The sequence below is a fragment of the Galeopterus variegatus genome, unplaced genomic scaffold, assembly GCF_000696425.1.
Source record: "Galeopterus variegatus unplaced genomic scaffold, G_variegatus-3.0.2 Scaffold5156, whole genome shotgun sequence".
In the NCBI taxonomy this organism is placed as follows: domain Eukaryota; kingdom Metazoa; phylum Chordata; class Mammalia; order Dermoptera; family Cynocephalidae; genus Galeopterus; species Galeopterus variegatus.
This window is the reverse complement of record NW_007731267.1, coordinates 77422-104180: the sequence shown is the minus strand read 5'-3', so window position 1 is coordinate 104180 and position 26759 is coordinate 77422. Positions and strand designations below refer to the sequence as shown.

General features: G+C 35.4%; 1 protein-coding gene across 2 annotated transcripts in view; it reads left to right on the top strand.

The window, feature by feature from the left end:
* The window catches only part of ZC3H12C (zinc finger CCCH-type containing 12C), a 58131-nt gene extending 32594 nt beyond the window's left edge, over positions 1 to 25537 (top strand). Inside the window, exons 3-6 of one of the 2 annotated variants that reach the window (XM_008589013.1) lie at positions 12487 to 12626; positions 18015 to 18249; positions 20261 to 20367; positions 21020 to 25537. In XM_008589013.1, the coding sequence (XP_008587235.1) occupies positions 12487 to 12626; positions 18015 to 18249; positions 20261 to 20367; positions 21020 to 22416 (1879 nt within the window). In that variant the 3' untranslated portion in view covers positions 22417 to 25537. The remainder of the gene's footprint in view (positions 1 to 12486; positions 12627 to 18014; positions 18250 to 20260; positions 20368 to 21019) is intronic. The other variant, XM_008589014.1, reaches the window with a different exon arrangement.
* The last annotated feature ends 1222 nt before the right edge of the window (positions 25538 to 26759 follow it).

Here is a 26759-nt window from a genome sequence, read left to right as displayed (position 1 = left end):
AGTGCAGAGGGATTTTACCCATTTCATGTTGCCTAAATAGGTTTGCTAAGCTTATCATGAATAGGAAATTAATTTCCTAATAATTTAAATTTTAATAAGTTTAGCAAACCTATTTATAAGCTTACATATATTAAATTCGTACATGTAATAATAAATTATATATAATAAGTAAATGTTGGGTTGCTTAAGAATAAAGTACTATTTTATTTCATTTCTTATCTCCCAGTCAGATACATTCCCTATGTAAGTTGAGTATATTTTACTTTCATTAAAATGCTAGCCATTGAATTGATACAAATGACTCTTTAGATATAAATTAAAACAGCATTTAAAAAAAGCAACAGCATTTTTATTACAATTACAAAATAGGCTTTTTAAAAAAAGTTTAATTCTCTACACACTACCTTTATAATTCTGAGCAAGTTGTTTAAACTCTCTAGCCTCTGTTTTCAAAATTGTGAAAAGGGCGATCTTATTTTGCAGGCTAGTTGTTAGGATTAGAGATAATACCAAATGCTTGGCATGTTACTATTATATTAAAGGGCTAATCTCTCAATTCAGAATGTAGTAACAAATATAATGAAAACTTAGTTATCCTAGTTTTTTTATTCAACATTTAACAAACATAGCAATTTAATAGTCCATCTTATTTTTATGATCTATAGGCATATTTTAATTTTTATTTCAAGTTTATATCACCAGTGCTTTTCAGTGATGATTTCTAAAGTATCGTAAAAGAGACTTGGACTCTTAAAGCTATTGGACTCCAAAACTGCCCCCAGATCATAGGTCCCAAACCACAGGCATCCTACATTGCCTTAGAGGGGAGCATGCTGCTTCTACTTATGTTCTTTTAAAAATGTACCACATTGACAGAATATCTGAGTACGTTTGTCAAATGATCAACTCACCAAAAACTGACAGGCAAATACTTGGAACTTAGTCCGACATAGTTTGTGATAGCTATTCCACTGCGAGATAGAGTCTCAGCAAGGACATAAGTATTCAAAAATAGAAAAGAGAGTAAACTCAGTTTAGAGAAAGCCCTAAACTTGCATAGAAAATGTTGAGTATTCAAGAAGTGCTTGGTTTCTGAAATGTGAAACAGTAGAATTTCTATTTAGTGGAGTTAGATTTACAAATCCTGACAAAAGGCAGCAGCTAATTTTAACTAAAAAAAAAAAAAAAGAAAGAAAGAAAACCCTCATTAACTTAGCAGACTGGTCATTCAGCAAATAAAACTCCTTCCTTAATAGGACACATACTTAATATTATAGGTATACCATGAAATTTATACTCCAGGTGTAGACACAGAAACAAAGTATGATTAATATTTATATTGCTGAAATGAAGTTTTTATGATATTGTGATTTTTATTTCCTCCAAGTAACTTTACTGTTCTTTAAAATCTATGATTCCATTAAACTTGGGATAACTCAGTGGTGGAATATAGAATTAGTCTCTATCCACATGTATCCATTAGTTTATACCCAATATTTTCTTAAATTACTCCAATGCTTTTTAAATTTCCGTATGATTTTAGGTTCAGATGACTTGTCATGTCATTAAGAAAGTACAGTTTTGTGAGCCGTTGGGGGTAGGAGTATGATAAGTTGGTGTTAGAGCCCTTTGATTGTTAAATGTCTAATTTCTTCAATATGCTTCCGTAACCTAGTTAATTAAAATTAACTACATCTCTTTATTCTACTTCAGCTTCTTCCAAAATTTACATAAAGTAAGAACAGTGAATAAGAGAAAACCCAAAGCCTCATTGCTACCTCTATATCTTGCCATAGCACAAATTCTGCTGAGTGTTGGAATGGAAGCTAGGCACACCAGTCTTCTCTCTTTGATATGAACAAACTTTTGAAGCTTTTCCTCCCTCTGTCATTGCAATAGTGAACTCAGGTTTCTGGGGTTAGATTAAATCTCCTGACAGGTGGGAAGGCCTTATTTGATGGGTAGTCAAAAGCAATGATATTCCCAGTGCATCTTTTCCAAGGAATTGCCCACAATTTAACTTTTGCATATATTTCAAATGTAAGTACATATTTGTGTAGATTATTAAGATAAGTATTTTGTTTGCAAATCATCTCAGGTCAACCACATTTGGCCAGTAGGATCCATGCTCGAATTGCCTCTCTGCTAGCGATAGGGAATCACCAGAAAAACTTAAGTGAGGAAGAATGGCGTAGGAAAAATTGCCTTTAGGAAAGAAACTTATGGAGAAATTTAGAGAGTGGATTTGAGCACTCAGATTAAAGACAAGGAGATCTACTTACATTTGAAAATCTATGCAAAGATTAAATTGTGTACAATTCCTTGGAAAAGATGTACAGCAATATCATTGCCTTTGAATACCAATCATATGGCACAGAACAGAGAAAGAAACCAACCATTTGCTTAACAGTTTATACTCTGCCTCCCCCAAAAGACACGTGTTGGAAAGCAGCTGATGTTGCTACAAATCTGAAAGTTAACTGGGATGTAGAAAGCACCCCAGGTGAATCATTGAAGTAATTTACTTAAAGTTTGAACAGAAATCAGATTTATATTTTAGGGTCAGAATATGGATAGAGAAAATGCTAAAGTTGTGATAACTTTCCTTTATATCAAGAACAGTGAGCTAAGCCCATATATTTATAAAATACAAGCAGAGTTTAGCAATCTGTACAATCAGGATTTAAGTTTTGGATTAATCTTAAAGGAGTACAGAGCCTTTCATATATGTAATCTGCTTCGTGAAGTTATATGAACTTGGGAACTCTTTTCACTATAAATTTGAATATTGAAGGCCGTCTTGCCTAGGCTCTAAAATTGCCTTTGCTGGTTTGGTTGGTTTGCTGTCCTGTGCCTGTTTATCATTTAAGTATAGCACTGGCTTATAGTTAATAAAATCACCCTGGATACCTAGTCCAAGTGTTTGGTTTGGACTACAGGAAAAGCACCTGAATTCATTCAAATTTGTTTCTGGCTCCCTCAACAAAGCTATGTCAAAATTATGTGCAGTAGACCTACATGGTCCAATATTGTAACCACTAGCCACATGTGGCTATTGAACTCTTGAAATATGTCTAGTCCAAATTGGGATATGCTGTGGATGTGAAATACATACTAGATTTCAAAGAATCTAAGAATTAGCACTAGTTCTTTTTGTTATTGTTTAATTATATCATTGTGGAGTCTGACAAAGAGAAATCTTAGCAATCTTAGTAATCCTGTTATATATAAAGTTAATCACAAATCTTCACCTAACTAGTGTTAACAATTATAGGAAATGGGAAAAAGTGATTAGAGTTCATGTTTTCTTCATCATCTTCAGACTAATGACCCACTTGGATCTGGATTAGCTAGATGTGCTTTTTATTATTAACTTTGCCTCAAATTATGGACCATAAGGTGAAAGAAATCTTTCTCTTTTCCTTTTCCTTATGCCTTTGCAGTTCTCAAAGCTACTTCCCTTGACTATACTGCTGTTATGTTCATAACCAACTTGAGGGTAATAATTATTTATATTAGACCTCTATAGTAATTTTGATGTTGAATATTTTTGTTGTCCTAAGTTGGTGATTTTTATTTGAAGCAGTACAATCCTACAAATCTTGCATGGAAGCCCAGTATTTAAAACAAGCAGAGTTCTCTTTGAATTGGGGAGTATACAAAGGACTGTGTTTCTCACTTAAAAATTCCCTTTTCTACTCCCCAGAAGGGTCTCTGTGTCACACCATGGAATTTCTGTTTGTAACACAACTCAATAAACATTAACTTAAATGATCTATGACAAGGGAGTATGGTTTTAGTTTTCTGCTGGTATGTGTAGTATCATCCTGAGAACTAGGTTTAAGTTCAATGTGATCTTGGTATGTTGCAAGAGAGATCAGAGACAATAAAGTTGAGTAGCTGTAAGAGTAACAAAGTAGGCATGCATAAACAAACAAACAGTTATGAGCCTTAAGAACAAAAGAAAAACTCTAGATGCCCATGAATCAGCCATGTGGAATTAATTACAGGTTCTCAAATTTGATATGAAATTTAATTGGACTACAAAGAAAGTAAATGATCTCTTATTTCCGTATTTCCATATTGAAGATGATAGCCAGCTGCTCTTCTTTTCCCTACTTAAGGAAATAGGATAGATGTAAGAGAATTTATTTTTAACAGTTGTTACACATTTAAAAATGTATTAGTGAAGGTCTTAAAGCTATTTCTTAAAGAGTTCTTTAAGATTAACATCTATTTTCATATGTCCAACATGGTTCATGTATAATCATTCCCTACTTAAGGAAATAGGATAGATGTAAGAGAATTTATTTTTAACAGTTGTTACACATTCAAAAATGTATTAGTGAAGGTCTTAAAGCTATTTCTTAAAGAGTTCTTTAAGATTAACATCTATTTTCATATGTCCAACATGGTTCATGTATAATCGGGCCTAAAAATTGAGGGGAAAAAAATAAAATCAGTTTGCCACATATTTGAAAAACACTGGGGCTTTGTATTAATAATTTAGTGTTCAATAAATATTTATTAATATTATTATACTCCTATTATTTTATGCTTAGCATCCAGTACACCCTGACTCTCTCTAATAATTAAGCTAACTATATCTAAACTTAAAGGACGTAAGTTCTATAGACTCAAATATGGTTTTCTAGTTTAAAAAGATATTTTTTACCCTTATATTTTTTTTATTCTAGGCACTGCATTGACAAACCCTGCTAACTTGTGTCCTTATCATGATAGGTGGCTTAATATAATGACCCATTAAAGTCATAGATGTTTTATAATAATACTTTAGTTCTCTAGTGGAGGGTATCATATAGAGATGCATCTCAGAACACAGCAAACTTATAAGTTAAGATATTTTTATTTAAATGAAAGATACAGAGAATTGTAGAAAAGCAGCTGGTTGTGTTTTTGAGTCCCTGTATTACTTTGATCTTTTTTTTGGTTTCTTTTTAAAATAAAAACTGTGTGGTGATCTCCACAGATAAACATGCTTGTATTGCTCTAAAAGTGATAGTTTATTATCTATGGTGAAATTAAGCTATTAAGTGAAGGTTTGTTTTATTGGTTTCATTTTCATTTCAGAGCAAGCTTTTTTCCATTTTCTAAGAATTAGGAATAAGGGGACAGGAGAAGGTAAAGGAACTAATATTTGTTATGCCTTCTGTGTGCCGGGCACTCTGCTAGGATTTTTATGTGTATTACCTGTTCAGTTTTCACAATCCTGTAAGGTAGGTGGGGTTATCCCCATTTTAAATATGAGAAATTGAGGTTCAGAATAAGAACTTGCCTAAGGTTACATAGTAAAGTGGTAACAGAAAGACTTAAACTCGTGTAATTCCAGAGGCTATGTTATATTCACTATATCAGCCAACTCTTGAGAAGCCATCTCTATTTGGAGCACTAAAATGTGCCGTTCTAGGTACAATTTTTATAAGTAGATTTTAGATGAGTTAATTGCACACTGTGCACTGTATACATGTACCCAAATATTACATTGTACCCCATAAATATATAGGATTATTATTTGTCAACAAAGAAAAAATAAATTTAAATTAAAAAGAAAGATTTTAGATGAGTTAAAAAACAGACTTACATTTTCAGAATAGCTTTTCTTTGATCACATAAGTAATACACTTATTACATAGATTTTAGAAAATAAAAAAACTAAAATCACCCATAATTTTCCAGGTTCTTTACAAGCATTATGTAATATAGAAGCTATAGTAAAATCAAATTTGAGGAAATAAAAAGATAATTGAAAAGACTTTTTTTTTCCCCAATACCATATAAAGTATTATAAAGAGGTAGTCTTCCTTACTAAATGTCTTCATTTCCTTTTTAGGTTTCTCCAAGATTTTCAGTTACTCTTCATGTCTACCACTGGAAAATAATAGTTGTCATTCTGAAATAACCCTTCCTGTCCTGTGGTTAACCTTAATGGTATCTGTGTATATAAATGAAGAAAATGTAATATGTGAAATTACGTTCTAATATAGCAGATGGAGTGCTCGGTCCATTGTCCTCCTCATTTATGTTAAGGCAAATTGCATTAAATTGTGTGGTTCCCTGAGTTTCTCTCTGCATTACAAAATACACCTTTATAATCTGTTAACCATCATAGGTGGCTAGTTTAATGGCATTAATAAGCAGGTGTACTTCAGTTATTCAGTGGTAATTATATATGGTTTATAGGATATAGCAAACATATTATTTTGACTTCTTATGGAATTGCACTTCTGTTGAGAACAGAAAAGTACATTACAGTAGTAAATATGAATAAATTAAAGATAACCCTGTTTGATCTATGAGACAAAGTGAATTTACATAATAATGAAAAATTATGGTAGTGAAAGTCTTCTGAAGAATATGTTGATCAGGATAATCTGTGTTCATTTTAGCTCCCCTTGGTTTCCAATTTTCCAGCTGATCAGGAGTTGCATATGTCTGAAACTGTGAGTAGGCATCCCTGGATAGAAGTAATGAGGCTTCAGTTAACCCAGTTCATTCCTTTGTAGTTCTTTTCACAGCTTCATTTGCAGATTAATTTCATCTTAATGTCCAGTATAAGCTCTACAATGAATTACAGAAATTTGTTGGGGAAGTTGCAATGATGTTAGAAATCTGCTGTTTTTCAAAATTTGACACGTAACATGAAAGACCACCTGCACACTTACCGTCCATATAAATGAGCACAGCAGCTCAAGTGTCTTGTCTCCCAGAAGCTTAAAAATACTGTACAGAGAGTACAGAATATGGTAGCCCTTAGTTTATGCAGCAGGTCCCTTCCCAACAGATTAACAGCATTAGGAGGTAAGAGAGGCATGTTCCTTTAACAGAGGACCTATTTGCTCAGGAATCTCAGAGGAGAAAAAACGGAGAAGATTGTCAAGAGAAACCTACAACTTATTTTTCTGGGTCAGGATAAAACAAAAAAGGTCCGTAGAAATTGCAGGATTCATGGCTCCAGTATCTGCGAGAAAGGACAGGAAAAGATTAAGGCAGGAAAAACAAGCAAACACAAGGTTCCTCCATTATGCCAGCTTTACTCATTAGTTTGCACCATTTGCTGGTTATTTCCGGTCTGGCTTCCTGATGGGAGGAGGCTCTGGAGGAGATAGTAAATCTTTGTGGTTGGGTTGCATCCCTGCATGTTCCTCAGTCTCTCCAGCATTCCTTTTCCAATGTCCTGGCTTCTCCCAGTAGTGATCTACTGACTCTCATGACAGGGGTCTCTTCTTATTTGTTGGTGGCCCCAGAAAAAGGTTTGCTCACTTTGTGAACAATTCTAACTGGGCAGTTTACACTGTAGTCTTAAGTTTCTTTTTGTCGTCTCTATCTTTCCCCATTTTTTCCTCAAAATTGAATTACTATTGCCAGCACCTGAGAAACTTGTCTATCCTTACCATCCAAATACCTTTTCTCTTACTTACACCTGAACTCCCAGTAACAAGGCTGCCACAAAAGTAGAGAGGAGTAAGGGTCTATTATGATCTGCCCCTAAATCCATCCTTGTAATTTAGAAAATGCCTCAGTGAACGACTGATGAAAATCAATGGGACTCATCCAGCAGCAGCATGGTAGTGTCTCCCAGGTCACCTCCTACAAAGATGTCAAAGACTGCCATTAGCAGTGCCCACAATGGGATTCCAAGGCAGGAGGAGCAGCCTGAGTTGCTGGGGAGGTAGACAGTCAGCTTCCTGAGGCGATGGCAGTCCCATATGTGGTGGCTAATCATTGGGCCCTGTCATGTCTGTCCCATTAGTCAAGCCAAGTCAGCCAGAGGAAACTCTTCATGGGAGCAACCAGCATGCATCCTTGTGCGTAGGGCTTTAGACAGAAAACATGCTGCAGAGCACCCTGGCAAACTTTTGCACATCATTTCAGAGCACTGGATAATAATTCTCAAGATGGGTAATAGCTGGGGAAAAGGCATGTGCTCTCTTACCACCTCTGATCTACCTAGGAGTCCTGGATCAGGTATAAACAGCATTTGAGTCACTGAAACTCCAAAGAGGTGGGGCTGATTTTCTTCACATTGAGGTGAAAAATAAGTTGGTGTGTATGGCACCATAGTTTCAGTCTTGTTTTGCTCTTTGGTATCCTGACTCCTTTTGTTTCCCCTTTCATCCAAGTTACCAGGGCAGCTGGTTGTCAACCTAATGCCTTAATTTTAGGACCGTCTCTTAATCCAGATTCTCAGATTCTTTGTTCCTTCCTCTTCTTCCTCTCTGCTTCCCTAGCTATTATATTTTGCATGTTCAGCTTAGGGGAGTTTGGGAGATGGAATTCGTATTAGAATATTCGAATGAGGCTGGCAATTCTCCCCCTTCCAAGGGAAGTTATCCCCAGATCCTGTAGCCATTGGGATCCATCCATCTGCCCAAAAAGTCATCACCCCCGTGTCCTAGGTCCCAGACTGAGGCAAAGAAGGAAGGTAACAGGGAGTAAAAGAAGCAGAGAAGGGCCAAAAATCCTGGAGAAAGAGAAAGGAGCTTCAATTTCTTACTCTCTTCCTCCAGTTTCTTAATTTGTTCTCTATGCCTGTTTCATTCTTTCTTTTATTTCCTGAGATCCAGAAATACCAGTAATTTTTTTTATTTTGGGTGAGCTTTTTCTAAGAATCTCTGTAAATACATCAATTTGTCTACTTTAAATGAAACTTCCTCTGGTCATTGCAAAGTAGAATTTTTATTAATATGACTATTTCAAATGTGACAGAGTAAAATAAGCCTTTTATTTTTAAGAAAGAGACCTCCTGACAACATTCTTGGCTGGGAAAGTCTTGGAGGCTCAGTGACCAACCCTGCACATCCCTACTTGCCTGCCTTTCCCTCCCCCTGTAAAAGATAAGAACATTAAGCTGCCCCTGTGTGAGATCCAAGGCTGGGAGAAGAGGAAAGCCAGTTGCGAATTGCATTAAATCTAATTTCAAGTTACTGTGGGGTTTTACTCTACCTGGATGGAGAATTACTATGCTTTAGAGAAAGCATGCTTTCAGCTTTATAAAGTATTGCCAAATCACTCTCCCAGATAGTTATACCAATTTACACTCCCACCTGAAATATACGAGTTCCTACTTTCACACATTCTTGGCCACATCTGGTGTTTGTACACTTTATTTTTACCAGTCTGATGGGTGTGAAGTGGTGTCTCATTTTGGCTTTAATTTGCATTTCTCTACTACTGAGCATCTTTTCATATATTTATTGGTCATTTTCATTTCCTCTTCTGTGAATTGACTGTTCGTATATTTTGCCTTAAAGAAAAAACACAAAAAACCCTAGTTACCCTTTTTGTTATATGAGTACTTTTCTGAGTACTAGCCTTTTGAATGGTCCTAATGTTGCAAATGTCTTCCAGTCTATGACCTTTTTTGTTGTTATAGTCTTTTGTGTGAAGAACTTTTATGTGCTCTAATGTATCACTCTTTTCCTTGATAGCATGTGGTTGTGTGTCTGGTTTAAGAAGTATTTCCCTATCCTCATGTGGATAAATCCTATAATTTCTTCTAAAAGTTTTACAATGTTTTTTTAATATTTAAATCTTTTGATCTATCTACAATTTATTTTTTGTATATAGGATAAAAATGCAATTTTATTTTTTCCATATAAACAGTTGCCCTAGTATCAATTGTTGAATGGTCCATCTTTTCCTTATTGATTTGTAATGTCACCTTATTCTCAGCCTTTTGTTTTTCCATACTGATTTTAGGATCAGCTTCTCAAGTTCCCTGAAAAACCCTTTGAGGGATTCTCTTGTAATTGCAGTGCACTTATAGATTAATTTGCCATCTTTATAAATTGAATCTTACCATCTATGATAATAGTATATTGTTCCTTTCATATAGGTCTTAAGCCCTTTAATACTGGTTTTCAATTTTCATTTTCTCTATAACGCTCTTACATATCTTTTCATTTTTCTTTTTAGATTTGCTTAGTTTTTGTTACCATTAACAAATGGATTATTTTTAAAATTTTTAAATTGGTTTTGATGTTATTGCAACATTAATTTTTGAACAAGAACCTTATATCTGCGATGTGATAACATTGTGGTCAAAGAATATTGTGTGTATGATACACATGTCAGATATTTGTTGAAATCTGTTCTAAGGTCTAGTACACAGCCAGCTTTATAAAGCTTTCATGTGTTCTTAAAAAGATCTTCTGTAATTTTGTGCAGGATTTGTATATGTCCATTAGATCAAACTTGTAATTGATTGTTCTAGTCATTTATATCCTTATTAAATGTTTTCTATTTTTCTACTTCATCTGTCAATTAGTATGATTGTGGATTTATTAATTTCTTCTAGTAATCCTGCAGTCTTTTGCATTACTAATATGAAGACTGAGTTCAGAATTACTACAGTTCCCTGTGAATTGTTCCCTTTTTGCTATTATGTAGTAACTTTTTTATCCCTAATAATGTTTTTGTCTTAAAGTGTATTTTTTCCTGGTATTAATAGAGCTGTGTCAGTTTTCTTTTGGTTCATGGTATGCCTAGAGTAGCAGTTAAGGATGTGTTCAAGTGCAGATAACAGAAAACTTGACTACAGTTGCTCAAACAGAAGGGATTTATTTTTTTCTCAAATAATAGAGTTGGACGTCTGCTCAGGAACCCAGGCTCTTTATGTTTCCAGTTACCATTTCACAGTGTGCCACCTTTCATCCACGTGCTTGTTTTCAGTTTATGGGGCTTTGTAGAGAGGAGTGGACAATAATGAGAACAATATTTGTTATAGGAATTTCACGGTACAGTATCCTGTTCTAGTATCCATAGAATCTGTGTCCCATGATTATAAATGGCCTGCTGTTTACACACATTTTATGAAAGTTCTTTAATTAGAAGATGGAATCTTCCATTTTTAGAGTGAGTAAATGTGACAGTTGCCCTTACCAAATGAAATCATCAGGAGGAAAGTGCTTTTGAGGGCCTGACTTCAGAGCCAGAAGCAATTAAATGCTCAACTCTTAGTAAACCAAAAATCGTTAGTTTACTAGCAAAGCATAATACAGTAGATTTCAAAGCATAATGCAATAGATTTCAAAGCATAATGCAAAGTTAAAACATAGTAAAGTTTGAGCAAGTTGAGTTTTTGTGTTTAGGATATGTTCTATCAAGAGATGTCATTTCGAACAGTTTTTCAGAAGACTGATTAAATTTCAGTATTTTCCCTGAAACCTAACATCACTTTGTACGTTTTGCTAGGGCATTGGCTAGACCATCAGGTAGCCCTTCTTACCTAGAAAATGTGACCTCACACTCTCTCTTTCCTTATCCCATTCTCTGAAACTTCTTGTGCACTTAATGTCACCTTTAATCTTGCACCGGACCATTAGGACAGGTCTGTAGAACCAGGAACAGTCTCTGTGTTTGCATTTATAGCCTTCAACATCTACAGAGCAAGTTGGTCTATTTTGTTTTCTACTAAAAATGATTTGCCATGTATTAGATGGCTCTAGTGCTTTCCAGCAGACCCTAGAACAACGTATTAATATGCCTAATGTTTGATTTATGCTACAAGTTAACAAAGCACTTACCTACATTATTTACATTATTTCACTCAGCCCTCCTTAGTACCAAGAAGAAAAATATCTGTCTCCATTATAGATAAGAAATGAAGCCTTCAGAGCTCAAAATGTAAAGGAGCGTAATTACTGTATTCAAAGCAGGAGAATTTTTCTTTAAAAACATTGAAATATGTATTATTTTTTGAATTAGTAGGTTAAAGTGAACAAGGAGAATCATGTGCTAGATAAATATCTATTGAATGACTACACTCTTAGTTTTGCATTTTCTTTTAGGCACTAAGACTGCTAATCCAATTTTGAATGCCCTTTTGTCATCATTAATCCTTGTCCAACACAATATTGTTGAACAGAACCTAGGTGTCTTTTCATTGCAGGATATGAGAAGGTTTGAAATTAAAGGATTTTTATACAATTGTGAAATGTTTTTCCTTTCAGTGAGTGTGTGGTGTGTTTACATTGATCACCTAATAAATTTTGTGCATTACTTAGTCATTGGATTGAAATATATGCATAAGAACTCTTGGGAAGGAAAAGTTTTTAGAAACTCATAAGTATTACATTGCACTATTTTTACACATTTTTTTCTGTGACTTTTTAATATGTGACTGAAATTCTTCTTGTTGTGGTTCAAACCCTTTCCTTTTTCTCCTGTTCTAATCAAAAAGAGCTTGTATCTTTCTGACTAGTTAACCTTTACAACTTTACATTTGAAAACTCACTTTTCTTTATTCAATACACAGTAATCATCCCAATTTTCTTATTTTATTCTCACAGATCTTGATTTTCAACTAAGTCATCTTAATGTTTCTCTGAGCTATGCAACCCCATCTTTGATTTGTAGTCCCTTATTATTATTGTAATTATATGACCGTTTCTGTTTACAAACTTGAATTAATTAAATTGAATTTAGATTTTGTTCTGTATTAAGTATTCTAAAATAATCTTTCAGCCATGGAAACAAAGAAGTATTTTCCTGCCGAGGAATAAAATTGGCAGTGGATTGGTTTTTGGAAAGAGGCCACAAAGATATTACAGTTTTTGTTCCTGCTTGGAGGAAAGAGCAATCCCGACCTGATGCTCTCATTACAGGTAAGCTCATTACAGGGAGCTGTTTGTACTTAACTCCCATATAAAACCTATGCAGTTATCTGACATTGTCAGGTATTCTTAATGTGCTCCTGTTTACTCAATCTGTGCGACTGCCACGTTGTCTTGGGTGGGACATTAAAGTTGTTTTTGAGTTTGAAAACTATCTGATTATGTTAACTAAACATTAATCCTTGCTACATAAGCCAGTTTTTTTGTGTTTTGGGGTTTTTTTCAGCTACGTGGAAACTTTGACTTCAAATTTTTTGAAATTCTGACCTTTAGAGACATGCTAGGAGTCAGGAAACCTAGATTCATATCTGACTTTGCCATTCACTAGCCATGACTTTGAGCTACACACTGAATTCTTTGGACCCCCATGTTCTCGTGTGCCGTATGAAATTAGGCTAGATTAGTCAAATTCTAAGGACTGCAGATCAAGAGACCTGTAAGATCCTGGGGTATGCTAACTGGTCAAGTAAAAAGAAATGACCCTATAAAGTATTTATATTTATTTTGCTTTATTTTATAATTTTTAAGTGTATGAGTTTCAGGCAAAGATATCCTCTGTAACTGTTAATTATTGTTATTGAATGTTTTGTTCAATTTCAGTGATTCACAATTAGCATCCATTCCTTCTTATCCTTCTTTCCACCTCCAATATTAACAAAAACTGTGAGGAACCTGTGTGAAGAAAACTACAAAACTTTTAGAATCAAAAACAAATGAAGAGACCACCTACCATGTACCCAAAGGGGAAGATTATTTTAAGACTTTATTTTTACCTACAATTATGAAATCATTGTTAAATTAGCATAAGAATGAATAGGCAAGTAACAATAGAGTACAAAGCTTTGGATTCAGACCCTAGCCTACATAACAAAGTAAGGTGGAGAGGTAGGAATAACTCAACCAATAGAGCCAAAATATTAGATAACTCTTTGGAAAGAAATATGCTTATTTAGATCTTTATCTTATACTATGTAATAAACTCCAGATAGTTGAAGAATTAATTGTCAAAAATTAAGCTATCAGAATATATGAATAGTCGTTGAATGGGGGAAGGAAGACCTTTCTAAATTTAGAAATCTAACCCCAGTTAGAATGGCTGTTATCAAAAAGACAGAGTAACAAATGCTGGTGAGGATTCAGAGAAATGGGAACTCTCCTGCACTGTTGGTGGGACTGTAAACTGGTGTAGCCATTATGGAAAATAGTATGGAGGTTCCTCAAACAACATCAGATAGAACTGCCATGTGACCCAGCAATTCCACTGCTGAGTATGTACCTAAAGGAATGGAAATCATCATGCCAAAGGGATACCTGCACTCCCGTGTTCATAGCAGCTCTGTTTACAATAGCCAAGAGTTGGAACCAACCTAAATGTCTATCATCAAACAACTGGATTAGGAAAATGTGGTATATTTACACAATGGAATACTACTCTATCATAAAAAAGAATGAAATATTGCCATTCACAGCAACATGAATGAACTTAGAGAAAATTATGTTAAGTGAAATATGCCAGGCACAGGAAAAGAAATACCACCTGTCTTCACTCAGTGAAGAGAAATAACATGTCTTCACTAAGTGAGAGCTAAAAAATAAATGAAACAAAGGAAGAAAGATTGAACAATCACAACAATACATTGAATTTTCAAAAGGAGAGAACAGAACTGAGGTTAACGGAGGTGGGAAAGGGGGAAGGGGAGAAGGGTAAGGGGAGAATTAGTAAAGGGCCACAAAAAATGATTACGTTGTATAATGTTGAATATATTAATTATCCTGATTTGAGCATCACATATTGCACACAGGTATTGATGTTCAACTTTGTATCCCACAGATATGTACAATCAACCATGCTTCAATAAAAATAAATAAGATCAGAATTTCAACCAAAAAAATTTTTTAGAAGAAATTATGAAAGAAAAGATAGATATAATTACATCAAAATTTAAGCTTCTGCGTTTTGGGAAACTCTTAAAAGTGAGAACCCACCAATTGCCTAAGGAAAAAATGCAACAAATAAACAAAGAATCCATGTTCTTCATATCAAGAGCACATACAGATTGATAAAACAAACACACAGGTCTGCCCAGTATATAAATGGTAAAAAATGAAAGGAATAGACAGCTCACAGAATACAAGTGCCAAATATGAAGAACAAAAAGTTCAGCCTTATCAGGCATTAAAGAAATGCAAATCCCAACAATTTTATTTTTCATCCATCAAATTAGGAGAGATTACAACTGACAATACTCAGCACCCTGACGGAGTTACTCAGATGCTGCTGTGGAAATTGTTACAACCTGTCTGAAAAACAGTTGGTCTTAAATGCTAATACTCTTGGGTCTACTAGTTCTCCTAGGAATAAGCGGTCTCAAGAAAATAAGCAGAGGTACAGGCAAATAGTTAGGAACAAAGACATTTAGTGCAGTATTATCATGTAGAATAGAAAAAACTCAAAGTGTACATTTATTAGAAGAATGGTTCAATAAATTAGGTTATTTCGATATGATAGGATATGCATTAGAATATTTAGGCAGAATTTGTAATGATCTGAGGAAATGCTCTTTTACAGAAAAGGCCGGTTTTATTATTGTGTGTGTGTATATATACACATACATGCATATATACACATTTTGTCAACAATGGAAAGAAAAAACTACACAGAAAATGACTAGAAGGAAATAGGCCAAAATGTTAACAGTAACTGCCTCTGAATTGTGACTTTATGAGGTCTTTATTTCTCTCGACTTCTTAGTACTTTTCCTTACATTCCTAATTTTCTGTAAGGAACTTACAATACATTGATAATTGGGTGAGGGGGAAAGAAGTAAACTGAAAAAAACAAAACAAAACATGTAAGCATGTAAATGACTTGCAAGCTTCTTGAGCATGAAAGAAATATGAGATCGGGAAGAAGGGAAAGTCATAATACACAGTGTGAGGTATGGCTGAGTTTAGTTTTTAGAATACCAGCACACCAGTCTCTGGAACGCGTCAGTCTGCAGTTTACTTTGTAAAATGCCAGAACTCATGTTAGAGGTTTTTAGGGTAATAATTCTCTTGACTGAAAACCTTAACCAGATAATACCTAGTAAATTGAATAGTCATTTCACCTAAAAGAGGCATGATAAGAAATTAAAGTTGTCAGAGTCATAGATTCAAAACAGTACTTTTGCCAATTTTCCATTCATTTAACAAATATTTAACAAGCGCTAGCTATGTATCAGGTATTGTGCTAGGAACAAGAGATTTAGTTAACTTACTAGCTTTACTGACTCCATATTTATTTAAGTTAGTATGTGTCCTAATTAGTATCCTTTCACCCTCATTAGCAGTTAAATGTAAATTAAGCAAGGTAATGGTGGCTGTTTGGTGGACCAACTACACTGATTCCACCGATCACTTTGGTGAGGATCAAGGCATAGCATATATGAGCAAACACCCCCTCAAATAATCAAGTACCATGGATGGATGACTCACGAACAAATGACAGTGAATAAACTGGAAGACTTCAGAGCATGCATCATCTTTAAGTGGCACATTTATTCATTCCACAGATGTTCCTTGAACATCTATTGATATGCTTCATGGGCTGGGTACAGATGGATACAAAGAAATTGCACATGGTGCCTGCTCTCAAAGTGTTTTTAAGGGAAGCACATAAATTTATAATATGACAAATCCTGTAATTGAGACTGGGCTTTTGATTTTGTATTGGTGTTCTGTGATTTTTAAGAGATCAACAGTTGCATACACTGATTCAGCAAAATTAAGTTGAAGAGCACAGTGTTTATTGAGAGCTTGCCAGGCACTGTGCGAGGTGCTTTTACCATGTCAACTCATTTACTTCTCATAGCCTATCCACTGCATTTGAGGACACAGAGAAACAGGCTCAACAAGATTGGGATTGGGATTGCCTCATGTGGGAAGATTGATCCATGACTTGCTGATTCTAATGCCCACATTTCTGCCTCTACTGCTTTTCTACACCAACATTCTGGTGTCAAAGAACTCGCATGTGAGGAACATACGTCATCAAGTTCATATGCCAGTATTAGAGCTGACCCTTATCACCCTGCCCTTCCTTCTTCCTGCATACCCTGCTCATGCTAATGCTATGGCAACTGCAACCTTTGTGTGCCTAGTTTATGTGTTTGTCTAATCCATAGAGCTGACCCTTATCACCCTGCCCTTCCTTCTTCCTGCATACCCTGCTCATGCTAATGCTGTGGCAACTGCAACCTTTGTGTGCCTAGTTTATGTGTTTGTCTAATCCGGTAGGACTGAGACCTCTTTGAGGAGAGGTTATTCTTAATCTCGATGGCCATAGACACCTGGTATAGTACATGCCACAGAGAACACATCAGTAATTGTCTGTAAGAGATGGATTTGAATAAAATTAGTAATGCCACGATTAATAAGCATGAGAAGTAGTGAGCCTTTTTTATTATTTAAATCATAGCTTCTGTAGGCTTGTATCTGGCACTGTTTGCCTAGTTTATATTCGTGGGACAATAGGGGATAGAGGAGCAAAAGTAGGAAGAAGGGATGGGTGAGAAAGACTTTTTATCAGTAATCAAAATATGAACTTCAGCACCTTTTTTTTCCTAAACCACTAAACAAGTCAGTAGAGTTATAGAGCGCAGAAAGAGTATGCCAACCAGAGACAAAATGAGCATTACTGTACCTATCCTTTCCTGTCAATGACTGTTTTCCCTACTTGATCACTTCTAGTCCCTTACTCAGTCCGACCCCTGTGAGCACGCAGGCATGTGTAACTACATGTTCCATAGGAAAGGACAGGGAACACGTAACAGCACTCCTGGCCTTGCTGCCTCCTAGTTCTTTGAACTTCATGCATTTTAAGATTTTTTTTTTCCTTTGCTGCCTTGACTACTTCTTTTCAAACTCTCCCACCTTCACATCCACTAGTTAGAAAAAAAACAACTACAAAATACACAAACAAACTTGGAAGAAGAACTGTTGCTCACCCTGAAGCCTACACAGCTGCTCTGTTAGAACGTCATTGTGACAGGAGTGTGTAAGAAGTTATGTTCTATGTGGTAGTGCCGGCGGCCCAGCTCTTAAGCAGAAGCTTCATGTGATGAAAATCAGAATTTGCTCAGTCCTGTTTAAGTTTTATGCTATTTGGGTGGTTGGGTTTTTTTAACTATTTTTAAAGCCTTTATTATTGAAATTCCCGAAGGAAAAATGTTATTGGGAGTTACCAATTCTGTTACGACTGCAAACTGTCGATCATAATCTCTAATTAAATGATTACATATATTCAGTTCACATTATAAGAGTTCACATTGTATGAAAGTTGCCTTGTGTGTTATATATGTATTTATTCCTGAAATTCTACCCTTATTATTCTTGCAGATCAGGAAATTTTACGTAAGTTAGAGAAGGAGAAAATCCTGGTGTTCACGCCATCCCGGCGAGTCCAGGGGAGGCGAGTGGTGTGTTATGATGACAGGTTCATCGTGAAGCTGGCTTTTGAGTCGGATGGTATAATTGTGTCCAATGATAACTACAGGGATTTGGCTAATGAAAAACCAGAATGGAAGAAGTTCATAGATGAGCGATTATTAATGTATTCATTTGTCAATGACAAGTAAGTAAAACCATTTACTTACCAATGATACTGCTTCCCTGAAAATATAACTATTCCTAGAAGCTGCTGCCGAGTTCTTCTCCTTTTGCCACTGATCAGACCTCAGAAAGGTTTCTTCCAACAACTGGTTTCCCCACTAATCCTCAGTGGGAGTAAGAAAAACTGCAGAACTGTGCTGCAGGAGGCCCCGTGTTAGTGGCAGGTCCCTGCCCTTCCCTGTTTCACTAGCAGAGCACTGAGGCAGAGGAAGTCTTGGAAGACTCTGTGTGAGGAACCTGTGGTAGCTGATAGAGGGAGACTTTCCATCCTCACCCCCTAAAAACTGCCTTTCAAATTCAATTTAGAGCATCGATGGCTGACTGACTACCTGATTTTTTTAAGTTGTTATACCAATGTAAGACTCTAGTCATGAGCAGAGTCTACAAGTTGATGAATGGGCAAATGACATAAGCGTGTCTCATGAGAAGTAAATACTTTTATAAATATGTAGAAAAAGTTCACCTGCTGCTAATCAAAATACAAATTAATCTGAAAAGTATATTTTCTCACCTATTTCATAGAAATATTTTTTATATGCCTTACGCTGTTAAAGATGTACCTAAACTGATAGACAATTTGACAGAGGCTAACTGAAGCCTCAAAAATAAGGTCTTCCACTAGACCCATTAATCTCATTTCTTAGAATATATAATGGGGGAAAAAAGAAAGATCAAATTATTTATAATTGCAAAATTCATAGGCAGCTGAATAATCAAGTTGCAATACATCTCATGGAATATCATTCAGCTGTATAGAATTATTACTATGAAGGCTGTTAAACATGGAAAAATATTTTTATGTTAAAAAGACAAAAGCATAAAATTTTATTTGTGTTTGATTAAAGTCGTGTAAAATGATGTGTGCATATGGACAATGACTTAAACCTAACACAGACATGGAAAGTACTTGTATTGAGATTGTGGAACTGAGTGATTTTATTTTCTATTTTTTAACTTTTAATGTTGCCATATTGTTTTTATAATAATAAACACTATAGTTGCTAAGTGCTTTTACTTAGCCATAATGACACTTGTGTAAGGGTTCATACATTATTTGTATTATTCCCATTTTATAGGTAAATACTTGGGTTTATTTCCAGTTCAGACACTGACATAACGAGTAGTAGAATTCTTTAATCATAACTTATTTTCATTGTGCATGCCATGAATTCTTCTTTCCTCCATTGGAAAGTCAATCCAAAATAATAAGCTTACCAACTTTAAGATTTTTTTCTGTCTCAGCTGAGCAGCACGTTAGTACAGTGGAAAGAGAATAGACTTTGGAGTTAGACATAATTGAATCTTGACTATGCCACGTATAGTGTTGGATAAAAATTACTTAATTAATCTAAACCTAAATTGGAAAAGTGTATTAGTCTGTAAAGTGGAACGAATACTTTATGGGATTATTGTTAGATGAAGTGAAATCGTGTGTGTAAAGTATCTGACACATAATTGATGTTAGGTCGGTTTTTGTCTTCCTATCATATTCTTTCACCCCTCCCTTCTGTTGCACGGCTGCTCTGCCTCACTCCCCTCCTGCTTCATACTACTTCACAAGATTAATGTTGATAAAACATTGTCTAAAATCCTTATAAAATTCTGAGACTGTGAGGAAGGAAAAATTAATTAGAACATGCTAGACTTCAAAACTTATTTGAATTAAATACAGTTCAGCTTGAAACATTTTAATTTTGTTTTCATTAACAAAAGAGAACTTTAGTGATTTTTTTATCCTATAAATATTGAATCAAAACACTGAATTAAAATTTCAAAAAGATAGCTCAGTTAGTTAGAACATGGTATTACTACACCAGGGTCAAGGGTTTGGATCCTGGTACCAGCCAGCCACCAAAAGACAGAACAAAAAAATTTTCAAAATAATACCTCAGAGTGAATAAATTTTGGTACTCTTTCTTTATATTTAAGTTATCAACCTACTTAGGTGTCATTTTTTATTATCTCCGTGACAGGTTCATGCCCCCTGATGACCCTCTTGGCAGACACGGCCCAAGTCTGGATAACTTTCTGAGGAAGAAACCTATTGTTCCTGAACACAAAAAGCAGCCCTGTCCATATGGTAACTTTGTTTATGAATATTTAATATATGCCTTCAGAACACATTATATTGTTAAACTCTTGTTAATAAAAATAAACATTTAAAAGTTTGGATGGCATAGTATGTGGTTCTCTTGATTTCAATTAAATTTAAGAAAGTGTCTTAGCCATGAAAAAGAATTATTTTTACCTATTTGGATTCAATACAAATGCATTTCCCTGAGGTAAAAAATGATTTGAAAAGCTCAGTTAATTCTACATGAAGTTAATTTTCAGATGGATAAAAATTTGGAGTTCCTACAACTAGATACAAATCAGATGAGCATGGTTTTATCACATTACAGCAGTACATGTTGCTCTTCAAAACAGAATTTCCTACCTGATTAAACTGTCCCATTGGAAGAGAAGAGGCAGGTGGGAGTTGAGGACATGAGGTAATAACCAAAAACTCTGGAGGTGATTATTAATCATTTGGCCACTTTTCTTACTGCTCTTGATAGTAAGGAAGTGAGAAAACCAAAAGTGACATTTCTTAAGAGTAAGAAACAGAGTAACACTTAGCATATCTCCCATTTCTACCTAGGTTTCTTTCATAAGTTAACATAGTAGTACCAAACTGAATTTTCAGGGTCTGATGGTATGCTCCTTTGCCTAATTAATTTTACTCTTCGTAGGAAAGAAGTGTACCTATGGACACAAGTGCAAATATTACCATCCTGAAAGGGGCAGCCAGCCTCAGCGGTCAGTGGCGGATGAACTTCGTGCCATGTCTAGAAATACAGCAGCCAAAACTACAAATGAAGGAGGACTGGTGAAAAGCAACAGTGTTCCTTGTAGCACTAAGGCTGATAGCACTTCTGAAGTCAAACGAGGTGCTCCAAAGAGGCAATCAGACCCAAGCATACGGACTCAGGTCTATCAAGACCTTGAAGAAAAGCTTCCCACCAAAAACAAATTGGAAACCAGGTCTGTACCTTCCTTAGTTAGTATACCGGCTACTTCTATTGCAAAACCCCAAAGCACTACATCTTTAAGCAATGGCCTTCCATCTGGAGTTCATTTCCCACCTCAGGATCAAAGACCACAGGGACAATATCCTCCAATGATGATGGCAACCAAAAATCATGGAACGCCAATGCCTTATGAGCAGTATCCAAAATGTGACTCTCCTGTTGACATTGGATATTACTCCATGTTGAATGCGTATTCAAATCTGAGTATCTCAGGCCCACGAAGTCCTGAAAGGCGTTTCTCGTTAGACACTGATTATAGAATAAGTTCTGTAGCTTCTGACTGCAGCAGTGAAGGGAGCATGAGCTGCGGGAGCAGTGACTCCTACGTGGGGTACAATGACCGGTCCTATGTCAGTTCTCCTGACCCACAGCTGGAAGAGAATTTGAAGTGTCAACACATGCACCCTCACAGCCGCCTTAATTCCCAACCCTTCCTGCAGAATTTCCATGACCCCTTAACCAGAGTGCAAAGTTACAGTCATGAAGAACCAAAGTTCCATCACAAGCCTCCTCTCCCACATGTGGCTATGCATCTTCAGCACCCTGCTGTGGGGGCCCGGTCCAGCTGTCCCGGGGATTACCCCTCTCCTCCAAGTTCAGCGCACTCTAAAGCACCACACCTAGGGAGGTCCTTAGTGGCCACAAGAATAGACAGCATTTCTGATTCACGACTCTATGACAGTTCTCCATCAAGACAAAGAAAGCCTTATTCCCGCCAGGAAGGGCTGGGAGGCTGGGATAGGCCGAGTTACGGGATTGATGCATATGGATATCGGCAGACTTACTCCTTGCCTGACAGCTCCACACAGCCGTGTTATGAGCAATTCACCTTCCAGAGCCTACCTGAACAGCAAGAGCCAACTTGGCGAATACCATACTGTGGAATGCCACAAGATCCTCCAAGGTACCAAGACAACCGAGAAAAGATTTATATCAACTTGTGCAACATCTTCCCACCTGACCTTGTGAGAATTGTCATGAAAAGGAATCCTCACATGACAGATGCCCAGCAGCTCGCTGCAGCCATTCTAGTGGAGAAATCCCAGCTGGGTTATTGAAAGATGATGCATCTTTGTGGTGTTTAGTAGTTTTTTGTTCAGCTCAAATGCTGAGGGAGGTTTGCTACAATAGCACATGTGATCTCCTTCTCAGCAAGGAGGTTATATAGTATCCATTTATGTGAAATACTGTATCATGGAATCTGTATGTATAGCCCCACATGGTGGAAGTATCACGGGATTGCTTTACATTCAAACTTTTTTTTAATATTTCCTTTTTAAAGCTATATCCTCAGCTGGAAATTTTTCCAGTTTGATTTAATAGATGTATCTGTGATCTTTGATATTAATCTTTGGTGCATCAGGGGTTTATATGCAGCACTTTTTATCCTTGTTTCATGTTTTATTAACTTGGTGTTTATCTATCAATTGCAAGCAATTACGATACCTTCAGAATGTGGAATATTTGACTAGACTTTGCAAACTATTTTTTCAAGCCAAGCTTAATTAGACTCTTTTACAGCTTTTTAAGTTATTTTTATTTGGGGAAAGTGGGCTTCTTTGTGCTATAATCATTATTTATAGAAACAAAGATATACTACAGCACTGACTTTATATTTTAAACAAAATGTAAGTTACCAGTTTATGTTGAAATGGGTAACAGTATATATTAGAATGATTTACAGTATGGCACTTTTCATTGTTTTTTTTTTTTTTCTGTTAAGATATTAGCTAATCTAGTATGATTGATTTAAAAGAAAGCAGATGCAATCAGTGGAAAAAATTGTTTCCATTTTTTTTTAATAGGGTAAAAGCTGTAACTGTTACAGGTTAGAGCTTTGTTATCCAGCTATGGTGTGCTTCTAGACAGTAGAAATGGAATTGAATTCCTAGATTTCCATTAACCTTTATTTTTAATATGTCTGTCTTTTTGTTTTGGGGCACAACAATACTGGATAAAATAACCCTTTAGCAGTACTTGCCTGTTTTTAATGAATCTAATCTCAATGCAACTTTTATATTTAATACACTCTTCAGCTTTCCTTCTATTTATCAAGGCTGGCCTGAGGTGGTTTTATGTGTTGAGGATATGCAACATTTATTGATACTGCACTATAGAAATGGTGATGGAGGAGTTGTAAATGGTAACTTAAAATTTTTGTAAGATATTGTATATTTTCCATTTTCCTGACGGTAGTTTTTTGGGGGAGGCCTGTTATATTATTAAGGCCAGATTCTTGCCACAAATAGTATAGTTTTAGAAACAGACTAAAGTCTGTTCTAGTATTAGTAAGGGATATTTCTGGTTTCAAAGTCATGGGTTTTCTTAACTGCTAAAACATTTCTGCAGATTAGAAGATTGATTTTGCAATCAGTGGCAGAAGGTTGTATGATTGACATAACTTGACTGTTGCCTCCAGATTTTGAATTTTACTTAGTGTAATGGACACATTCAGATCTGTTTCTGTAGACTTCTTAGATGCCCTGGTTGTTCTGATTATTCATGCTACAGTTTGAAGTAAAGCCCTGAAAAACCAGAAAGTACCTTTAACCGTTGATACAAATTGTATCTTTTTAACTATAAGAACTATTTTGATTTGTAGATCTAGTAAAAACACAAGTGTGTAACTATGATTAGAATTTTGGGCAACATTTTATCCCTTATTTAAATACAAATTTTTAAAGTAAAATTGAGGTCTAGAATAGGGTAGAAAATAAGAGTAACAATTTAGGTAAATAAAAGTGTTTGTCCTAGTTTTATATAATATATTAAAACATATTAAAAAAATTTATTGGCATTTTCTTTCTCCTAAAATTTATCTAGTGTGAACTTAACTTAAAATAAAGGTAAAATGCTGCCTGAAAATAATGTCCAAGCACCTTTGACTAGGATAACATTTTCACTACTTGTGTGACACTGTGTGTTGCATGAAGTAGGATTTGGGTATACAGTAAATGCTTCTAAAAGGCATTGTGCATATTGACATATCCAATAATCTGAACCGTGTTCAGCAAACTTAATTCAGGAAAGTGGTGTTCTACACAATTGTTGCTGTTGTGTTTAGTGAGCGTGGCACTCATCTGTACCCAGAAGTAATACGGGCGATGCCACACAAACCACCTGAGTGGCGTCTGAGAGCGACCCTACTCACTTGTGAAATTGTTCTCCTTGATTTTGTCAGTCACTATAGAACAAGTTTAAATGTAGAGGCTAACCCAGTGCCAAAAATAGGGTTTCAAATGTATAGTTAGCATACCTTTTATTTGATTCATATTCTAAGAATCTTTTTTAGGATGAAATCACTTTCAAATTGTACATGTAGATTTTGTTTTCATTTTCTTTGTTTAAGCATTTTAATTATTTGAAGATTCTGCTAAACTTTACTAAGTTTATTTAAATGACATCTTAGGTGAAATGTATATGACATTTTTAATTCAACCTAATGTTTTAGCTATTTGTCATTGCTTCATGGATGTTAAACTATGGAAAAATATGGAAAACTATGGAGCTAGCTGCCACCTGTACTGAAGAGAATAGCTCTGAACTACTCACACTGAAATCCTCCAGTATAATTAATTGTGAGTTAAGAAACAGCAGTTTTTTAATGAACAAAGGACAATTTGTCCCCCTTTTTTGGAGCACCAAAGTTACTTTCCGAGCTTATAAGAATGGCAGACTTTAGGTACAGCAAATTCTTTTTTGTCTAAAGCAGTAAGTGAAAGGGGTCCATCATTAATTTAAATCCACAGCTGATGGTAAACCTTCATTTTAGCCTAAACTTTCTCCCTAGTCAAGTCTTTTGCCAGACTTGCTAATAAATAACCAGAGAGGTGTGTTAATAAAATTGCCGGAAGTGGTCAACTGATAGAAGAAAAAGGATTCAGACTGGAATATTCTGCCCCTGAATAATTGACAGTTGACTGTAGTTTACACAGTAATTAGCCAGTTCGTTGTCTCTGTGTCTTAGTCCAGAGGGAATAGTACCCAACTGGCCAAATACTGGCCCTCCCTTAGTATTTCCTTTTTTTTTTCTTTTTGCATGTGATACAGACATTTTTGGTCTTATTTGTATGATCTCTGTATCCTGATAAGAGATTGTCATTGACCTAAACATTTGAAAGAAATGCACACCAGTATAAAATATTTGATACTGGTGGAAACTTGAACTTTGTGTTTTTATGAAAATTCATTTATGAGAATATGTAATATAACTAAAGAGAGTATTACACACACACACACACACACACACACACACACACATTTGTTATGAAGTATTAAACATGGGGGCGGGGGTGCTTTTGATGGCTAACTTTTCCCTGATTGAACTATGTTTCTTTGAGTTGTGGATGAGCAAGTCTGAGGTCTAGATGGCCAGTGATAAGATTTAGAACCACTTGAATGGAAAGCAGCTCTTCACTGGTTTTATTCTTGGTATTTTTAAAGAATTATTTTGATAATCTTAATAGAATGTGTAATTTTAAAATACACATGAAAAACTTAAAGTAGTATTGATTATACAAATAATTATTTAACATGTCTTTTATGAATGTATCTATATGTACATAGACAGTAATATATTTATAAAACAAATATACTTTGATTATGTTGTAGCTCTTAGTTTGTGATAGGTGGGAGGATGGCTCTGGATATGTATATGTGTGTGTGTTTTGAAAACTCTCAAGCTGTTTTCCCTCTGATTTAATGACATTTACTCTAAACTATTTTTGGCTTTTTTTTTTTTTTTTGCTATCCAACTTCCTTATTCAAGATAAAATAAGATGTACAATTTTCTGGCCATTCTGCTAATGTGTGGCTCATCCATTTTATCGTCTAACTCCTGGAGAATTCTGAGTGACCTGAAATCAAACAGGTTATGGCTAGAGATAATGCTTACATTCCAAATATATTAAAGATGAAAACTCAACTGAGACGCCAAGCTTCCAACAAATAAAATGAAGTATGACAAAAAGATAGATTACACAGATACATTGCAATAAGAGAAAGCAGAGTAAAAGCAAAGAAACACATGCATTATTTTACATTGGTCTAGGAAACCCCCCGAAGGCAAGGATTGACAAACTTTTTCTGTAGAGGATCAGATAGTAAATAATTCAGTCTTTGGGAATCATATGGTCTCTGAAAACTATCCACCTCTGCCTTTATAGTGTATAAGCAGCCACAGACAATACGAATGAGAGTGGCTATGTTCTAATAAAACTTTATTTACAGAAACAGGCAGCAGTCCAGATTTGGCCTGTGGGCCATAGTTTGCTGAGAAAAACAGGCTTATTATGCAGTCTGCAATCCCAGTTTGGTTCCATTAGACTATGTGTCTATGCCAGTACCATGCTGTTTTGATTAATATAGCTTGGTAGTATATTTTAAAATCAGATAGTATGAT